The sequence below is a fragment of the Zeus faber genome (genome assembly GCF_960531495.2).
Source record: "Zeus faber genome assembly, chromosome: 15".
In the NCBI taxonomy this organism is placed as follows: Eukaryota; Metazoa; Chordata; class Actinopteri; order Zeiformes; family Zeidae; genus Zeus; species Zeus faber.
This window is the reverse complement of record NC_137194.1, coordinates 3,326,131-3,346,065: the sequence shown is the minus strand read 5'-3', so window position 1 is coordinate 3,346,065 and position 19,935 is coordinate 3,326,131. Positions and strand designations below refer to the sequence as shown.

The 19,935-nt window shown below is 44.5% G+C and overlaps 1 protein-coding gene across 2 annotated transcripts in view; it reads left to right on the top strand.

Annotated features, from left to right (window-relative positions):
• The window catches only part of gripap1 (GRIP1 associated protein 1), a 32,730-nt gene extending 13,318 nt beyond the window's left edge, over positions 1–19,412 (top strand). For both annotated transcript variants that reach the window (XM_080016006.1, XM_080016005.1), the window contains exons 16-29: positions 1,045–1,179; positions 1,641–1,736; positions 1,916–2,026; positions 3,277–3,378; positions 5,082–5,195; positions 7,471–7,548; positions 7,955–8,050; positions 8,844–8,900; positions 10,207–10,306; positions 10,691–10,821; positions 12,804–12,920; positions 13,193–13,286; positions 17,453–17,604; positions 17,894–19,412. In XM_080016006.1, coding sequence (XP_079872132.1) covers positions 1,045–1,179; positions 1,641–1,736; positions 1,916–2,026; positions 3,277–3,378; positions 5,082–5,195; positions 7,471–7,548; positions 7,955–8,050; positions 8,844–8,900; positions 10,207–10,306; positions 10,691–10,821; positions 12,804–12,920; positions 13,193–13,286; positions 17,453–17,604; positions 17,894–17,974 — 1,464 coding nt within the window. In that variant the 3' untranslated portion in view covers positions 17,975–19,412. The remainder of the gene's footprint in view (positions 1–1,044; positions 1,180–1,640; positions 1,737–1,915; positions 2,027–3,276; positions 3,379–5,081; positions 5,196–7,470; positions 7,549–7,954; positions 8,051–8,843; positions 8,901–10,206; positions 10,307–10,690; positions 10,822–12,803; positions 12,921–13,192; positions 13,287–17,452; positions 17,605–17,893) is intronic.
• Positions 19,413–19,935: the final 523 nt, after the last annotated feature.

Sequence of the window (19,935 nt, the reverse complement as noted above, 5' to 3'; positions counted from 1 at the left end):
TTCTACTGTGTTTTTATTTTATGTCTATTGTTCCATCGCCTGCACTTCCTGTTCCAGTTCTACTGTGTTTTTATTTTACATCTATTGTTCCGTCCCCTGCACTTCCTGTTCCAGTTCTACTGTGTTTTTTATTTTACATCTATTGTTCCATCTATTGAACAGGACTTTTTTTTAAAAATATAAAACAAAACCATTCCCACTTCCTCTCGCTGTCAAATTCTTATTGAGTTCTTATTGAGTGGCTACGGAATTCTTACTGAGTTATATACTGGGTTCTTATTGAGTTCTTATGAAGTTATTATTGAGTTCTTACAGAGTTTTTATTGTGTTCGTATGTAGTTCTTATTGAGTTCTTAGCGAGTTCTTATTGGATTCTTATTTGGTTCTCATTTGGTTCTTATTGTGTTCTTACTGTGTTCTTATTGAGTTCCTGTTTAGTTCTTACCGAGCTTTCATTGAGTATCCTGCTGACGGTGTTCTGGGACATATTCTCTGGTGGTTCTAATGTCTTATGTCCTTGCGTCCTATTAAGTGTACCTTTTCTCAGATGGAGGCGGTTCTAATTCTACTGTCTTTGTGTTTCAAAGCTACGTGGTGCTGAGACACAAATTTGAAGGGCTGGTTTCAGGACATGTGTGGTGACTTTTTCATAATAGTTCCTTTCAACGGGGGAAAGATGATGAAATCTCCTACGAACATTAAAAAAAAAGTTGTTGAAAGTATGGTAAATCGTAGCGAACCGTGCGCTGAGTGCGTCGTCATACCCCTGTATTATACTGCCCCCTGCTGGCGTCTGCTGTGATCTACTGACATCAAGTTCAAGTATGAGAGGTTTTTTAGACACATACATATAGATAGGGTCATACATATATACAGTGAAATGTCACGACACCCGGTGGTTACACACAATAACCTCTAAAAATACAAAAAATACTAAAATATGCGTAATCACTGTTAAAAAGTATCACGTTCTGTCCTCTACATGTGTCTGTCTGTCTGTGTGTCTCTCTGTCTGTCTGTATGTGTGCGCGCGCGCGTGTGTAGATTCAGACAGTGAAGACACAGGAGTTCAGTTTGTTCCGTGAGCAGCAGGTGGCGCTGTCTGCCGAACTGCAACACACACGCAGTGAACAGGAGAGTCTGCTGGCACAGAGAGACGACCTGGACTCCCAGCTGCAGGTACACACAGTACACACACTGTACTAAACACTGTACACACACACTGTGTGTACAGTGTACACACATACTGTACTGTACATACACACTGTACACACACTGTACTACACATTGTACACACACTGTACTACACACACTGTACTACACACTGTTCACACACTATACTACACACTGTACTACACACTACACACACTGTGCACATACACTGTACACACTGCACTATACACTGTACTGCACGTTGTACTACACACTGTACACACAGTACACACTGTACTGCACACTGTACTACACACTGTAGTTGTACACACACACATTGAGAACTACTGGTGTACACAAACAATTGAGACCCCATGTTGACTCACATTTAAACTTCCTGGTCTCTCTCTACCTCTCTCTTTACATGTCTCTCTCTCTACATGTCTCTCTCTCTACATGTCTCTCTCTCTACCTGTCTCTCTCTGAAGGAGTCCAGCTTCGCTAACAGGAAGTTGTTGGAGCAGCTTTCAGAGGAAGGTCGGGAGAGAGAGACAATCCTGAAAGAGCTGGAGGAGAGCAAGAAGGTACACACACACACACACACACACACACACACACACACACACACACACACACACTAATACATTTAGGACAATTTAACTGTGTGTGTGTGTGGTGTGTGTGTGTGTGTGTGTGTGTGTGTGTGTGCGCGTGTGCGTGTGCGTGTGCGTGTGTGTGTGTGTGTGTGTGTGTGTGTGTGTAGACGGCTGAGAAGCGTAAAGCCATGCTGGATGAAATGGCCACGCAGCTGAACCAGGAAAAGTCTGAACACAAGGAGGCGCTGTCCGACCTCAAACTGCAGCACGAGAAGGAGGTAACCAGGAAGTCGAACTAGGAAGTAGATTGTAGAACAAGGAAGTACACTTCAGATCCATGAAGTACACTTCAGATCCAGGAAGTAGATTGTAGAACCAGGAAGTAGACTACAGATCCACAACATAGACTGCAGATCCAGGAAGTAGACTACAGATCCAGGAAGTAGACTACAGATCCAGGAAGTATACTTCAGATCTAGGAAGTAGACTACAGATCCACAAAGTAAACTACAAATCCAGGAAGTAGACTACAGATCCAGGAAGTTGCCTACCGAACCTGGAAATAGACTTCTGAACCAGCACGTAGATTGTAGAACCAGGATGTAGACTACAGATCCAGGAAGTAGGCTACAGAACCAGGAAGTAGAATACAGATCCAGGAAGTAGGCCCTTTCTCAATCTGCGTTCTTGTGTACTTCTGAAACGTCATCAGTCGCAGCCCAAGTACTGTTCCAATTCAAAGTCCGCATCAAGCCAAGTCCAGTCCAAATGCCCGGGTGTGGACTTGCTCCGCTCATTTTATGGAGGATGCATCGGTGGTGACTTGTGTGGACTTGGGACAGCCAAGTATCCCACAATGCATTTTGGAGAATGACCGTCCTGCGTCCTCCTGTCCTCCCGGGAGTCTGTACTCCCGAGTCTGAACTACCAAGTCTGAACTACCAAGTCCGCAAGTCCGGACTTTGCGTACTTGGTATTGAGAAACGGCCGTAGATTGTAGAACGTGGAAGTAGACTACAGATCCAGGAAGTAGATTGCAGAACCAAGAAGTCAGGAAGTATATTGTATAACCAGGAAGTACACTACAGATCCTGGAAGTAGACTACAGATCCAGGAGGTAGACTATAGAAGCTGGAAGTAGACTACAGATCCAGGAGGTAGACTATAGAAGCTGGAAGTAGACTACAGATCCAGGAAGTAGATTGCAGAACCAAGAAGTCAGGAAGTATATTGTATAACCAGGAAGTACACTGGAAGTAGACTACAGATCCAGGAGGTAGACTGTAGAAGCTGGAAATAGACTACAGATCCAGGAAGTAGACTATAGAAGCTGGAAGTAGACTACAGAAGGAAGGAAGTAGATTACGGATCCAGGAGGTAGATTGTAGAACCAAGCCTTAGACTGCGCTGCAGCCTGTAGAACCACACAATACACCATGTTGTAGAACTGCGAAGTAGAACCAGGAAGTAGTCTTCCCCTGGATGTAGTCTGACCCAGGAAGTAGTCTGACTCAGAACGTCTCCTCAGGTTCTGGGTGTCAGGGCTCGCTATGAGAAGGAGCTGCGTGGCCTCCACGAGGAGAAGAACCGATCTGAGGAAGAGCTGAGGCAGCAGCTCAGAGAGGAGAAGGTAACAACACAACAACATGAAACAGCAAGAAAGCAACACACAACAACGTGAAACAACAAGAAAACACAGCAACATGAAACAACAAGAAAGCAACACAAAACAACATGAAACAACAAGAAAACAACATGAAACAACAAGAAAACAACATGAAACAACATGAAACAACAAGAAAGCAACACACAACAACATGAAACAACAAGAAAACACAGCAACATGAAACAACAAGAAAGCAACACAAAACAACATGAAACAACAAGAAAACAACATGAAACAACAAGAAAACAACATGAAACAACATGAAACAACAAGAAAGCAACATGAAACAACAAGAAAACAACATGAAACAACAAGAAAACAACACAACAACTACACTACAAGAAAACAACTCAACAAAAGCGTGAAGCAAGAAAGAACACAACAACATGAAACAACAAGAAAACAACTCAACAAAAGCGTGAAGCAAGAAAGAACACAACAACATGAAACAACAAGAAAACACAGCAACATGAAACAACAAGAAAGCAACACAAAACAACATGAAACAACAAGAAAACAACACAACAACTACACTACAAGAAAACAGCGTGAAACAAGAAAGAACACAACAGCAACATGAAACAACAAGAAAACACAGCAACAAGAAACAACAAGAAAGCAACACAAAACAACATGAAACAACAAGAAAACAACATGAAACAACAAGAAAACAACATGAAACAACAAGAAAACAACATGAAACAACAAGAAACACAACATGAAACAACAAGAAAGCAACATGAAACAACAAGAAAACAACACAACAACTACACTACAAGAAAACAGCGTGAAACAAGAAAGAACACAACAGCAACATGAAACAAGAAAACACAGCAACATGAAACAACAAGAAAGCAACACAAAACAACATGAAACAACAAGAAAACAACATGAAACAACAAGAAAACAACATGAAACAACAAGAAACACAACATGAAACAACAAGAAAGCAACATGAAACAACAAGAAAACAACACAACAACTACACTACAAGAAAACAGCGTGAAACAAGAACACAACAACAACATGAAACAACAACCAAACAGCAACATAATAACAATAACATGAAGCGACAACAATAACATGAAACAACAAAAATAACACAATATGAAATGAGAAAACATGACAACATGAAACAACAAGAACACAATGACAACAACAACATGAAACAACACCACAACAACATGAAACAACCAGAAAACAACAAAAACAACACAAAACAAAAAGAAAACAAAACAATTACACAACAAGACAAAACAACAACATGAAACAACAACCAAACAGCAACATGATAACTTTAACATGAAACGACAACAACACAACAATAACATGAAACAACAACAAAAACAACACAAAACAAGAAAACAACACAACTACACAACAGGAAAACAACACAACAACATAAAACAAACCAACAACCAAACAGCGACATGATAACATTAACATGAAACGACAACAATAACATGAAACAACAAGAAAACAACAACAAGAAACTACATGAAACAACAACAAAACAACAAAATCCTCCAAACCTCATTAGATGAAATACTTTTTCAACCAACATGCTGATGAGGCCACCTGGTCTGTCTAGAGTGTACTGCAGTAGTACTACAGCAGTGTGTGTGTACTACAGTAGTACTACAGCAGTGTGTGTGTACTGTGTGTAGGTGCGCAGCCAGCAGGTGGACAGCTTCCAGCAGAACGTTCTGGATCTTCAGGCTCAGGTTCAGGCGATGGAGGGAACGAAGGGATGGTACGAGAGACGACTGAAGGAGACGGAGGTGAGAGGGAGAGGACTCTACTAATATTAATTACTACAATATTCATTGATGTTTTTTAATGAAGCTGGATCTGTAAACTCTCACACATGAATATATGAACTTCTGTTTAATAATGAAGATAATTAGGGATCCAGCCCCTAACCCCAACTTTATTGATATTGTTCGGGAAAACATTCGGAGTTTTATCCAAATGGATCCACGTACGGAGCAGAAATGAGTGAAAAACCAAACAACTTTGACCCCAAATATTCAGCTGGTCCTGCTTGACTGACACTTAACTATTCACAAACAAAATGAAGGAGATGATATTCACAGCAAGACGCTTTATGATATCATCATTTTATTTACTATTAATGATATTTACAGTAAGACGCTCTATGACGTCATCATATCATTTACTATAAATGTTATTTACAGTAAGACGCTTGATGACATCATTATTTACTATAAATGATATTTAGAGTAAGACGCTTGTCATCATATTATTTAATATAAATGATATTTACAGTTAGACGCTTTATGATGTCATCATATTATTTAATAGAAATGATATTTACAGTAAGATGCTTTATGATGTCATCATATTATTTACTATAAATGTACAGGTTCTGGTTCAGAATGTCCATTGGACTATGTCCAGTGTACGGTGTAGACTCGTCACTCTGTAGTGGTTAGAGATCACAAACTATACGTTTACGTGTATATTTATGTACTTTATTACCTGGTAGATGTCTGTGGATCTGTTCCATTTATTTGATCTCTTTGGTTCCATTACTTTGGTGGATTCATGAAATATAAGTTAAACATCAACCTACAAAAACTCGTTACCACGTCAAGTCGAATCCACTCAAATGTACCACTGAGTGATGTGTTCAAGATCCAGCGAGGTGTTGGAAATATAGAAGCGTATTTCATGGAAACGTAACTTATTTAAAATGTAATTCAGGTAAAAAAAGTCAACAATTGAATGTTATGTTAATAATACTATCATAAATCCACGTAAATAAGTAAACCTACGTAGATACGTCCTCATAGAGGCACCCCAGACCCAACGTCACCTCCCGTCACTGAGGCTGTACATGTACTTACACACAAGGTAAGTTATAACAATGACAAGGTTTGCTTTAAAGTAACAAATAAACGGTTGTTTGAAAGAAACATCATGAATAAACAGTTTCCTACAGATAAATGTAGCAGATTTTAATGGAAAGACACAATTTTAAGTATTGACAAGTTTTTCCATCATAATTATAATAAATGTTAAATGTTAAGGTTAAAAATATAGACAAGTCATCTATTCAACTGGATTTTACAATTCACAGAAATAATACAATGAAGTACTAATTAAAATGAACATGTATTTATTTCTCAAATATAATGTATTTATTATTATTGTTCTGTTAAGTAATTCCAAAGTTTGTTTTTGTTATTGTTCCTTCGCTGAGAAATAGCCGAAAGTGGGCGTGGCGCATTTGAGAATCCATAACAAGTGTTATAAGGACGTAGAATTAAACAGTGACCAGAATAATCCTCTTTCCAAAAACCACAAACAACAGTGATGAATGGATGTGCACTGATCATGTTTAAAATGCAGATTTAAGTTGAGAAGATGAAGATGTTGATGAAACATGAAGTGATCAACAACAAGATGGAATGTTTATCAACGTGTTTCCATCAGTTGATATCGTACAGGAAGTGTTAGCGCAGCACTTTGATGACATCACCAGCAGAAGGACCAACCCTGCAGTGTTACTGCAGATGAAACCAATGAAGCTGAATGTTTCCACCTTCTTTTCCCAAACAGCAACAGGAACGTTTCATACGCGTTGTCGCCCAAACTTTACAAACTCACAGAAAACTGAATAACACTGAATAACACGTTGAGGACAGTCACTTTGTGACATCATGAAGCAACGCTTTATCAATCCACGGCTCATCCCTGAGTGCTCTTAAAAATCATTATTGATAGTATTATTTGGGCCCATGTCATGTTGTTATTTAACGAGTTTTAATATAAAATAAATCATATCTACAGTATATTTTATATATATTTTATAATTGTTTATTTGAGCAAGTTAAGTCTCATGAACACCAGAGGGCACTGCTGCCATTGATGTGTGTGTGTGTGTGTGTGTGTGTGTGTGTGTGTGTGTGTGTGTGTGTGTGTGTGTGTGTGTGTGTGTGTGTGTGTGTGTGTGTGTGTGTGTGTGTGTGTGTGTGTGTGTGTGTGTGTGTGTGTGTGTGTGTGCGTGCGTGCGTGCGTCTGTGCGTGTAGGAGAACATTGAGAGGAACGTTCTGGAACATCAGGAAGAAATGAAGAAACTCGGCAAGGAACACACACTGCACTTGGAGGTACACACACACACACACACACACACACACGCACATTCTTTTTTTTAACTGTTACCGTCTGTGTGTGCAAGTTAAACTAATTTAATGAAGTTAATTAAAGTGTCACATTGGGCAGCAGGTCGACTGTTCCCTGTCTGCCTGTCTGCCTGTCTGCCTGTCTGTTTGGAGTGATGCAGGATGTTCTAATGCAGAGAGACAGTTGCTGCTGATCTGATGAATCAATGGAATGAGAGGACACAAGGTCAAAGCACGACCCTCAAACAACTTCATACCAAGTGGATGACTCTCTCTCTCCGTCCCTCCCCCTGTCTCTCTCACCCCCCCTCTCCCTCTCCCCTCTCCCTCCCTCTATCTCTCTCCTCCCTGCCCCCCCCCTCTCTCCCTCCCTCCCCCCCTCCCTCTCCAGGTGAAGGAGTCAGAGATGGAGGGAGTGAGGAAGCAGCTGATGGAGGTAGAGAAACAGAGAGATGTAAACAGCGACACCATCGAGAAACTCAAACAGGTGACTGTCTGTAGCTCCTTCTGTAATTCTGTCTGTCTGTCTATGGCTCTATGTGTCTATCTCTGTCTGTAGCTCTGTCTGTATCTGTGTCTGTTGCTCTGTCTGCAGCTTCATCTGTCTGTAGCTCTGCCTGTCCCTCTGTCTGTAGCTCTATCTGTAGTTCTGTTTGTCTAGCTCTGTCTGTAGATCTATCTGGCTGCAGCTCTGTCTGTATCTCTGTTTGTAGCTCTATCTGTCGTTCTGTCTGTAACTCTATCTGCAGCTCTGTCTGTAGCTCTGTCTGTAGCCCTATCTGTCTGTATCTCTGTCTGTAGCTCTGTCTGTTGTTCTGTCTGTAGCTCTTTCTGTAGTTCTGTCTGTCTAGCTCTGTCTGTAGCTCTATCTGGCTGCAGCTCTGTCTCTAGCTCTGTCTGTCTGTATCTGTGTCTGTTGCTCCGTCTGTAGCTCTATCTATAGCTCTGTCTGTCTAGCTCTGTCGCTCTATCTGGCTGCAGCTCTGTCTGTAGCTCTGTCTGTCTGTAGCTGTGTCTGTCACTCTGTCTGTAGCTCTATCTGTCTGTTGCTCTGTCGGTAGTTCAGTCTGTCTAGCTCTGTCTGTAGCTCTATCTGTGTATCTCTGTCTGTATCTCTGTCAGTAGCTCTATCTGTAGCTCTGTCTGTCTAGCTCTATCTGTAGCTCTGTCTGTCTGTAGCTATATGAAAGGTTATATTGTTTTGACAACAAAACTTTCCTGCCTGTCTGTCTGTCTCCCTGTCTCCCTGCCTGCCTGCCTGTCTGTCTGTCTGTCTGTAGGAGATAAAGGACACAGTTGACGGTCAGAGGATCCTGGAGAAGAAAGGCAGTGCAGCGGTGAGTCTGCCTGTTACCGCGGTAACTCCACGTCACTTCCTCCACGCACACAGGGGCGAACTCCCAAAGGACGGATTGCGGTCGCTCATGGCAACATGAATTGCTCGTCGGTTGTGTCCCCAATCTGCACCGTCTCGGCGTCTCGTCCACTAATGACATGACGGAGCAAACACGGTCATAAGGTTTTGCGTCTGAGTGCAATCTGCTCCTGTTTTGCGTCTGATCTCAATGATCCCTGTGGAGAAGGCAATAATCCACCACCAGTGGGGGGAGGAGGGGGGGGCACACACACACAGACACACACTCTTTTTCAAATAAGTACGGTGGTACTTTGACTTACGAGTTGAGTTGACTCCGTGACAGAGCTCGTAATTCAATCTGCTCATAAAGCAAATCAATTTTCCCCATTGAAATTAATTGAAATGCATGAATCCCTTCAAACCTCCTAAAAAACGCCCCAGTTTTTTTTTGTTACGTGTTTTTAAATGAGAAAAATGTATTTATGAATAACAAATTAGTATAAAAACATAATTAAAGAGAATGTAAAGATTTTTTTTTTCTATGATTTCATGCTTTAATTCAGTCGACATCATGCGCTTCTTCTTCTCAGCACTTACTTTCTTAGGACCCACGGTTAGAATTTTTTTTTGGGGCAAAATAACTGCACAAAAAGCACTAAACACAAAAGCGATGTTTCCACGCTCAGCTCACCACGTGAAGCGGAGGAGTGAGACGCGGGATTTGGCCGCATTCGCTGGCCACGCCCACCAGCGGCGGCACCTGAAGCGCGCTCCTCCCGACTCACATTTTTGCTCGCAAATCAATACAAAAAAATCAACGGAACGACGGCTCGTAACTCGGAAAACTCTTACGTTGGTGCGCTCGTACATCAAGGTACCACTGTACGTCTGAAATAATGAAAACACTGTTTTTACGTGTTTCATTTGGAGGGACGGGCACGCTCCATGAAGCACTTACTACACCACCGCTCTACACCTGTTTCACAAATGATCCGTCTTAAGAGTCAGACAGTAGTTATTTTGATGTTATGTGTTTACTGAAAAAATAAAGTTGTCACACTTTTTAAAGCCTTGGAGGGGCTGCACCGCTGCTGTGCACAATGCAAGCACTACAGCACCACCGAGCCCCCCCGGAGCGCCCATTTGGGATTTGATAATTATGGAAACTGTCCAACGTGCTGCACAGTGTTGAACTGGAAGGAGAGTTTTAGTGCACATTTTAGTATTTTACCACAGTCCTCACAATTAGTGTGTGTGTGTGTGTGTATGTGTGTGTGTGCGTGCAGCTGAAGGACCTGAAGCGTCAGCTCCAGTTGGAAAGGAAACGAGCAGATAAACTGCAAGAACGACTGCAGGAGATCCTGACCAACAGCAAGACCAGGACCGGTAAGAGGCCCTCCCTGCGTCCTTACGCGGACCAACCGAGCTCTTAAGAGGCCCTCCCTGCGTCCTGACGGGGACCGAGCTCTTAAGAGGACCTCCCTGGGTCCTGTAGTTGCAGCAGAGCATTTCGTAGCTCTGGTCTCGCTCATTGTTTCTAAATGTACAATTTATTTTATAAGATTATTTATTTTACTGTTGTTATTGATTTATGCTTGTGTTGGTATATTCATAGGTTAGTTTAGTCATTTTCTCTGCTATTTTCCACACGTGTGTGTGTGTGTGTGTGTGTGTGTGTGTGTGTGTGTGTGTGTGTGTGTGTGTGTGTGTGTGTGTGTGTGTGTGTGTGTGTGTGTGTGTGTGTGTGTGTGTGTGTGTGTGTGTGTGCAGGTCTGGAGGAGCTGGTCCTCTCAGAGATCAGCAGTCCCAGTCGTTTCCAGCAGAGCGGAGATTCCTCCTCCGTGTCCTCGTTCTCCTTCCGGGACACGGTGAAGGACACGCCCCCGCCCAAGGACTCCAGGGTGCGTTTGTTTTACTGTTGAGGCTGGAGACAACGGGGGGAGTACACGGTCAATCGCTCACTTTGCCGATTAATCGTGATTGATCAGGGTTTTTTTAGGGCTGAGGCTTGTGATCATAGATATTTTAAATAAAATCAGTAAACGACTAAACCACCAAACTAATGTAGAATCATCACCAAGGAAGTACATTTAAAATCAAACAGTCAAGGGTTTCCACGGGGCCCCAATAAGTCTAAAATCCCGTGATCACAATTTAAGGTCTCAAAATGTCTTAAAGTGTTTTAAATACAATTCTGACAGATCTTAAAAATCCATTGTGTTATGAAATTCAGGGATGCATTGGCTTTTTTCACGTTGGTTTTTTGTGAATCGTCCGACTCCGAAGAGTTATTTTTATCCGAGAGAGCTGGACTCCTGGTACTAGGTTAGAAAACATGGCCACGGCTCTCCAGCGGGAAGGGCTCCCAAACAGGAAGTGATGCTGGGTTCACGGGAACTCAGAAAACTGTTAATAGTGGCAGTTCCCCCCCGGTGGGGCTACCACCACAACTGTATGTCAGACCTGTGGGACTCTGATTTTCCTTCACATCCTTTGTGCCGCCAGTAAAGAGGGGAATAGATCTTAAATTGCATTCATAATAGTCTTAATTATTGGATGGTCATATTACTACTTGTTACTACTTCTTCTGCTATTTTTAAAAGACAATAACTGAAAGCTCAGACGAGTGTGTGTTCATGACGGCTTCACGTTGTTATGTGTTGTGTGTTTCTCCTCTTAATAATGAACTCAGTTTGGTTATTTAGTGTATGTACAGTATATATGTGTATAAATATATTTAAATGTACTATTATATGTATTTATTATAATGTAAAGTATGAACTACAGTTTCTACAATGAGCTCAGATCTCCGAGAGGTATGACATCAGAGGCCATCTGATACACAATGACTGAGAATTACTGCCCAGTCCTCCCTCCCGCCCTCTCTCGCCCTCCCCCTTCTCCCTCACCCCCCCTCCCCCCTCTCAGTATGGGGTTGTGACCTCTCGGGGGAGTTGGGCTCTAGTCCTCGACAGCGTTTACCACTTTAAAATTCTGATACGCGGACGGCAGGCAGGACTCCAAAACCTTCTTATAACCCCTCGCTCGCTCGCTCTCTCTTTCTCTCTCTCTCTCTCGCTCTCTCCCTCGCTCTCTCTCCCAATTCTATTTAATTCAGTTCACAGGGGCTTTATTGGCATGGGGAACAGGCGTTTACATGTCATAGCAAGTGTGGAATGAAACTAAAAACAAGAAAATACAAATAAATGCACATACACCCTCTCTCACCCCCTCTCTGTGCAATGCATGCTGGGAGTTAGAGCGAGGTCTCTCGGACCTTCCTGTGCCCCGTACCCTGTCTAACTAGTTTAATTAATGGAAGGCGTGTGGTGGAGCATGGGGCCCCCTGTGGAGCGGGTTTGAAGGACTACATTTTCACACTGAAGGAATGCGTCTCTGTCAGGGTTGGAGCATTGCCGTGTCAGCATAAATAAGATAAGCACGACATCCAGGAAGTACAGGGGCCGCGCCCCTAACGCGCGCTTACGGGCGGAGGAAACCTCCCACACACGACTGGAGGGGAGGCTCTGCAGTAACCCGCAAGGTGGAAGGTCCAGGTCTCTTAAGAAGTCAAATTAAACCACCTCAACAAGGTGCCGAGTGGTGTTCAAAAGCCTGAACCTGGATTTCTAACGGTGCGTTCATCCAGAGACGGCACCTCCAGCCTCCTTTCAGACTCATGACCAACCAGAATTAGAGTTTTCTACAACGATCTGAAATGTGTCTCCTGTCTGGTTAGAAATAACCCTCTGTTTTTAAAAATAGTCTTTCTATTGTAGTGTGTCCCTCAAAATAAACACTGTGTGTGTGTGTGTGTGTGTGTGTGTGTGTGTGTGTGTGTGTGTGTGTGTGTGTGTGTGTGTGTGTGTGTTGTGTCCTCCAGTCCAGCGGGGGGAGCCCTCAGTCCCAGCGTCCTGCTGAGCTGTCGGATGACGAGGTGGGCGAGCTGTTCCAGAGGCTGGCGGTCGTGCAGCAGGAGAAGTGGATGCTGGAGGAGAAGGTGAGCTCCTCAGCTCCCTCAAGGTCCTTCCAGGTCACTCCATGTCCCTCAAGGTCCTTCCAGGTCCTTTAGGGTCCTTCCAGGTCCCTCCATGTCCCACCGTATCGTCATGGACAGTACAAAACAACGTATCGTATTGTCCACGATAATACGGTGATGTCATTGTAATACGGTGATGTCATGGCCATGTTCCTGTTGTGATGATGTCATGACAAAGCTGTCAAAATGCTTTGACTGAGGCGTCGTCATGGTAACACTAGGTGTGTCCTCAGGTGAAACACCTGGAGGTGAGCTGCTCCTCCATGGCTGAAGACATCTGCAGGAAGAGTTCCATCATAGAGACCTACGTGATGGACAGCAGGATAGGTACACACTCTACTACACACTGTACTCACTGTACTACACACTGCACTACACACTGTACTACACACTGTACTACACACTGTACTACACACTGTACTATGCACTGTACAGCATACTGTAAACACTGTACTACACAGTGTAACCACTGTACTACACACTGCACATTGTACTATAGACTGTACTACACACTGTTCTACACACTACTACACACTGTACTACACACTGTACCCACTGTACTACTCACTGTACTACACTGCACTACACACTGTACTACACACTGTACTACACACTTTTCAAAACACTACTACACAATGTACTCCATACGGTAAACACTGTACCACACAGTGTAACCACTGTACTACACACTGCACATTGTACTATAGACCGTTCTACACACTTTACTATGTACTGTACTACACACTGTACACACACTGAACTACACGCTACTATGCATTGTACTACACCCTGTACACACGCTGTACTACACACTGTACACACACTGTACTACACACTGAACTAAACACTGTACTATGCACTGTACTATGCACTGTACTACACACTGTACTATGCACTGTACTATGCAATGTACACACTATACTACACACTCTACTACACACTGTTCACACTATAATCCAAACTGTACTACACCCTCTACTACACACTCTACACACTGTACACACCCTACTACACACTATACACTGTTCAAGTTTTAATATTCAGAATTGGGTGGGGGTGATGCGTCATTGTCATGTTCCTTGCACTGTCAGATCTACATCTGTTTGTGTGTTTTATGAACCGTTCTCACTGATCGGGCTCCCATCAATCTCCACCTTTAAACGCTGGTGTAGAAAGTCTTCATCTCCACCTGGTTTGGAATGTCTCCAACCTCCACCTCCACCTGGTGTAGAATGTTTCCAACTTCCATCCAAACCTGGTATAGAACGTCTCCAACCTCCATCTCCACCTGCTGTAGAAAGCTGCACATGGCCTTAAGCTGATTGAATGGGTCAAACAATCTCTCCTCTGATTGGTGGACTGGTAATCATGGAGCTTCTGATTGGCTGAGTGTGCAACAGCTGCAGCTTGTGTGATTTCACCAGGAAGTAAACGACAGAACAAACCCAAAAACCATGACATCACAACCTCAAGAGACCAAAATACTCTCTCTCTCCCTCTCCATCCCTATCCCTCTCTCTCCCTCTCCCTCTCCCTCTCCATCCCTATCCCTCTCTCTCCCTCTCCCTCTCCCTCTCCATCCCTATCCCTCTCTCTCTCTCTCTCTCTCTCCCTCTCCCTCCCTCTCTCTCCCTCTCATTCTCTCTCTCTCTCTCCCTCTCTCTCTCTCCCTCTCCCTCTCTCTCTCTCTCTCTCTCTCTCCCTCTCCCTCCCTCTCTCTCATTCTCTCTCATTCTCTCTCTCTCTCCCTCTCTCTCATTCTCTTTCTCTCCCTCTCTCTCATTCTCTATCTCCCTCTCTCTCCCTCTCTTTCATTCTCTCTCTCTCTCCCTCTCTCTCCATCCCTCTCTCTCTCTCTCTCTCCATCCCTCTCTCTCTCCCTCTCCCTCTCCCTCTCCATCCCTCTCTCTCTCTCTCTCCCTCTCCCTCTCCCTCTCCATCCCTCTCTCTCTCTCTCTCTCTCTCCCTCTCTCTCTCTCCCTCTCCCTCTCCCTCTCCCTCTCCCTCTCTCTCTCTCCCTCTCCCTCTCCCTCTCTCTCTCCCTCTCTCCCTCTCTCTCATTCTCTCTCTCTCTCCCTCTCTCTCATTCTCTCGCTCTCCCTCTCTCTTTATTATTTTTACAACCACCTCCATCTCAAATATTCCCTCTGCTATATTTAGCTTCACTGTTTCTGCAGCACGGAGAGAAAGAGACTCCCCTCCACCCCTCTCCTCTCCTCTTCTCCGCTTTCCTTTCCTCTCCTCCACCCCTCTCCTCTCCTCCACCCCTCTCCTCTCCTCCACCCCTCTCCTCTCCTCCACCCCTCTCCTCTCTTGCCGTCTTAAATTTCATGTGTGACTGCTTTTACACACCCACAAACATACTGTCTCTCTCGCTCTCATTTTCCCTCCCTCTCTCTCCCCCTCTCTGTCAGATTGCATTGCAGTACCATTAACAGTGTGATAATGGTGAATCTAATGGGCAGTAAAACCCACTGCACCATCTGCCGTGTGTGTGTGTGTGTGTGTGTGTGTGTGTGTGTGTGTGTGTGTGTGTGTGTGTGTGTGTGTGTGTGTGTGTGTGTGTGTGTGTGTGTGTGTGTGTGTGTGTGTGTGTGAAGCTGCTCTGGTTCTAGGATCCAGTTTCTCCAGTTTAGGCTCCGCCCCTCCTCTTCATTTATTTAATCTAGAGAACCACCAAAAGTACAAATCTGAATGAATATATAATTATTATTTTTAGTGGTCACCACAGACATGATTGAGGTCTCATCGGAACCAGGAAATTTCAGACGTCTTGCCGTTCGAGTTTGATCAATATCGATGTACATTTGGAACAGGAATTTGTGAAAAACTGTTGCAATTTTACGTTGGCGCAACCTGATGAGTTTGAGGGGCGGGGAGCTTTGTGACATCATCATCATCATCATCCCCAGTTCTATAAGTCAAGCTTCGTCTCTCGGAACTCATCCCCCTCCGGCGACTTGCGCCCTGCGGACTGCAAAGCGATCGCAGACAACCCGCGCAGACAGACAGCTTGAGCCGGCGCTGCGTTCTAAGGAAACTGGGAAAACTGTAACTCGCGCTGCGTTTCACAAAACCATGAAAACTAAAAATGTTCAAAGGAGACGTTTTCACACCACAGGAAGTTCTAAGAACCTTTGGAGGAAGTGACCTTTTCTTTTGTGTCTGCACTGCATCATCCAGGAGCGATGGTAATTGGTAAAACACTGTTCTTCAGGGATATTTAAACTAACACATGGGGAACATTCAGTGACATAAGTGCAATACCATGTGCTTTACGGAACCTCGGAAAACTGTAATACATACCTAACAGGACTGAATGGACCATGTGTATTGCTGCCTGCAAATATATTTATTGTAATTCTCCTTGGCATTTTTCGGGTGTCTGGTACACGAGGTGTCTGGTACACGACCATCTCTGAACCCACGGACACGGTTGAGGTTTGTTAGAGCCTGGACGTCTCGGACATCTCATGGTTCAAGTTTGAACCATATCGATCTACATACCGTGGGGCGAGGGTGGCGCAGGAGGTAGAGCGGGTCGCCCAGTAATCAGAGGGTTCCTGGTTCGATCATCCGTTTCCCCTGGCGGCACGTCGAAGTGTCCTTGAGCAAGACACCGAACCCTAAAGTGCTCTCGATGAGCTGCTGTGCACCTCGCACGGCTGGCGCTGCCATCGACGTATGAATGTGTGTGTGAAAGGGTGAACGTGTGGCGTGTACTGCAAAGCTCCTTGAGTGGTCGCAAGACCGGAAAAGCGCTGTGTAAGATGCATTTACCATCTACCTTGGTTGGTTTGTGAAGCGGGGCGATTTGTGACGGCATGAACCGATGTTCTAGCGCTAAATTGTGCTGCGTTTCAGAGAACCCCGAAAATTGTAATACATACCTAACACAACTAAACTTGACCCTGTGTGTTATTACTATTATTATTTTTATTACGATTATTATCATTATTATTATTATTCTGTCACCATGCTCTCTGGTCGATCTTTTCATCATTTGGCATATTGATGGATGTTGATTTGAATAGCCAAAATCTAATTTTTTGGATTGGACCAATGTGTCTTGTGTCCACCGTCAGGCCAAAGCCCGACACTGACGTCCACCTCCAGATTTTCCGCCGTTTAGAGTTTTCTGGAAAAACAAACTTTCTTCTCCTCGGCAATTTGTCCAATTTCAACCCACCCAGCGGTGTTCGATTCCCTGGACTCGCTAAGAGCTCTGAAAGTTCTCACAATATGGCGGCCGCTGGTGCACACATTTTTGCGAAAACCGCCACATCAGTTTGGCCGGATGGGGGCGCTCCACTATAAAAGTTCTGAATATGGCGACCGCTTGGCCCCTAGATGGCAGACTTATACAACTTCCTGTGCAGGGTCAGCTGGACGCCTGTAAGTGATGTAATTATAGTGTTATTATGGAATATTAACCTTGCATATGATTAACAGACTATTTAATGTGTTGACGTGAAGCACCTCCTCTCCCTCAGATGTCTCGGCAGGTGGTCTGGGCGCTCATGGAGGCCTGGGTTCGGTTCTCAGGGATCTGGTGAAACCAGGAGACGAAAACCTGAGGGAGATGAACAAGAAGCTGCAGAACATGTTGGAGGAGCAGCTCACCAAGAACATGCACCTGCACAAGGTACGAACCCAGGAAGTACACACAGTACACAGAAAGTACACCAAGAACATGCACCTGCACAAGGTACGAACCCAGGATGTACACACAGGAAGTACACGCAGTACACACTCTTCACATGAATTCCATCTTCTCATAGAATTTACCGGCATGCAATTCTGCTGCATGACGGTGTTGTAACGCTCTCTATCTCTCTCTCTCTCTCTCTCTGTCTCTCTCTCTCTCTCTCTCTCTGTCTCTCTCTCTCTGTCTCTCTCTCTCTCTCTCTCTCTCTCTCTGTCTCTGTCTCCAGGACTTGGAGGTCTTGTCCCAAGAATTAGTCCGTCTCAGTAAGGAGGGCGGTCCAGGGGACGGTGTCTCTGGGTCGGGATAGGTGTATCACCTGGAACCCTCCGTCCCTCCTGTTCTGGGCTCAGGCTATGGTCTGGAGCCACCACCATTCCACAACTCATGGCTTTGATTTTGGCTCAGGCTAAACGCTGGATCCTGGATCCAGATTTGTCTTGCTACTGAATGTACTGAAATTAGACTGCACCGATCTGCATTATTTAAACTAAATGTCTCTTACCTGTGGGGTCCTGGCTACATCCTGGAACACATGCCTCTCATAGACTTCTGTCATTTATTGAAATTGTAAAACTCTATCTGGCCACCGGGCCCTAGCTACATCCCGGAATGCACACTCATCTGACTCTGGGTTTCTGTTGTAATGGACTGACTTGTTGTATTTTAATGGGTGACATGTAAACCTTCTCTTGTGTTTGGGCCATGGCTACATCTTGGAAGACACTTTCACGTTAACTGAACTAACGCTGCCTGCGTCCGTTTGCTCTGCTCGTACTTATGTTTGTATTGTCTGTTGGAACGTGACTAAATCTTGGGTTACAGGGGAGTCTGAGGCTGGGCTGTGGCTATTTGCTGCAGCAGAGAGATGTAAATTTTAAAGTTAAATCTGACACGTCTCTGTGGTCCTGACTATGTCCTGGAACATACACACCTGTAAAAGCAGTTTGTCGTGTTTTAGCTTAATGATCATTCTTTACTTCACCCAGTCCTGGCTATGTGCTGGAATACAGAGCTAGTACATCAACCATGTATAGACAGGACCCGTATGTATCGACGACTTGCAACTCAAGTCATTTTTGTGTTGTTACTTCATCCAGTACCAGTACTTTGGGTAGCACTACTACTTCATCCAGTACCAGTACTTTGGGTAGCACTACTACTTCATCCAGTACCAGTACTTTGGGTAGCACTACTACTTCATCCAGTACCAGTACTTTGGATAGAACTGCGATGTTCACACTGTTTTTATTATTTTTCATAAACTGATTTATTTCCCGGTCAGAGCATGGAACTCAGTGAGTTTCCGTAAAACAGAACCTGGGACTCCCAGGGTTCCTTTGGGTTCTGCAGGTTCCTCTGGACTCTGCATTTTCCTTCAGGTTCTCTGTGTTCTGCAGGTTCCTTCAGGTTCTCTGGGTTCTGCAGGTTCCTTCAGGTTCTGCAGGTTCCTCTGCGCTCTCCACTCTGCTTCGTTCTGTTGCTTTAGGGTTCTTGTGTCGTGAGTTTTTTTTACTAGAACTTGAACGCAGCATCAGAGCAGGTCGTGGTATCGGTGCATCTCTACGAGCGGAACCAGAAGGAACCAAAAGGAACCAAAAGGAACCAAAGCCGGAACCAGAATTTGCACCTGCAAAGTGTTTGTGCTGCTGGTGGTGAAGAAGCAGCGTGTGGGCTCTGGCTACGTGCTGGAGAAGCTTTCATCCTGTAAAATACTGGACATCAACACTGCAACGGATTTATTTATGGAACAAGATAAAACATGATGTTCAAACACTGAACGTGTCCTTCCTACAGCGCCTGTCTGTCTATCCATCTATCTGTCTGTCTGTCTTTTTTTTCTCAGTCTATCTGTCCGTCTGTCCATCTATCCCTCCCTCCCTCCCTCCCTCTCTCTGCTTCCTCCTCGAGGAGGTTGTTCTCTGACCAGCAGGGGGGCTCACGTTGAGATGTGGGCGGGTTCCTGTTTACTTTGATGTTTTGATTGGTCCAAATAAAGGAAGTCCCTCCTCCCCCCGGACCTGGACGTCAGGGCTCCGGGTTCGGCGTCCCTGTCGGCGTTGGGGCCCTGAGCCCCGACGTGAAGGTGTGGAGGCCCCCTGGTGCCACGAGGGTCCTACTGCTCAGACTGGAGGAGGAGGACAAAGGAGGTGAAGGAGAAGAAAGGAGGTGGAGGAGGAGAAGAAAGGAGAAGGAGAAGAAAGGAGGTGGAGGCGAAGGAGAGGAAAGGAGGTGGAGGAGGAGAAAGGAGAAGTAGGGCATGGTGATATG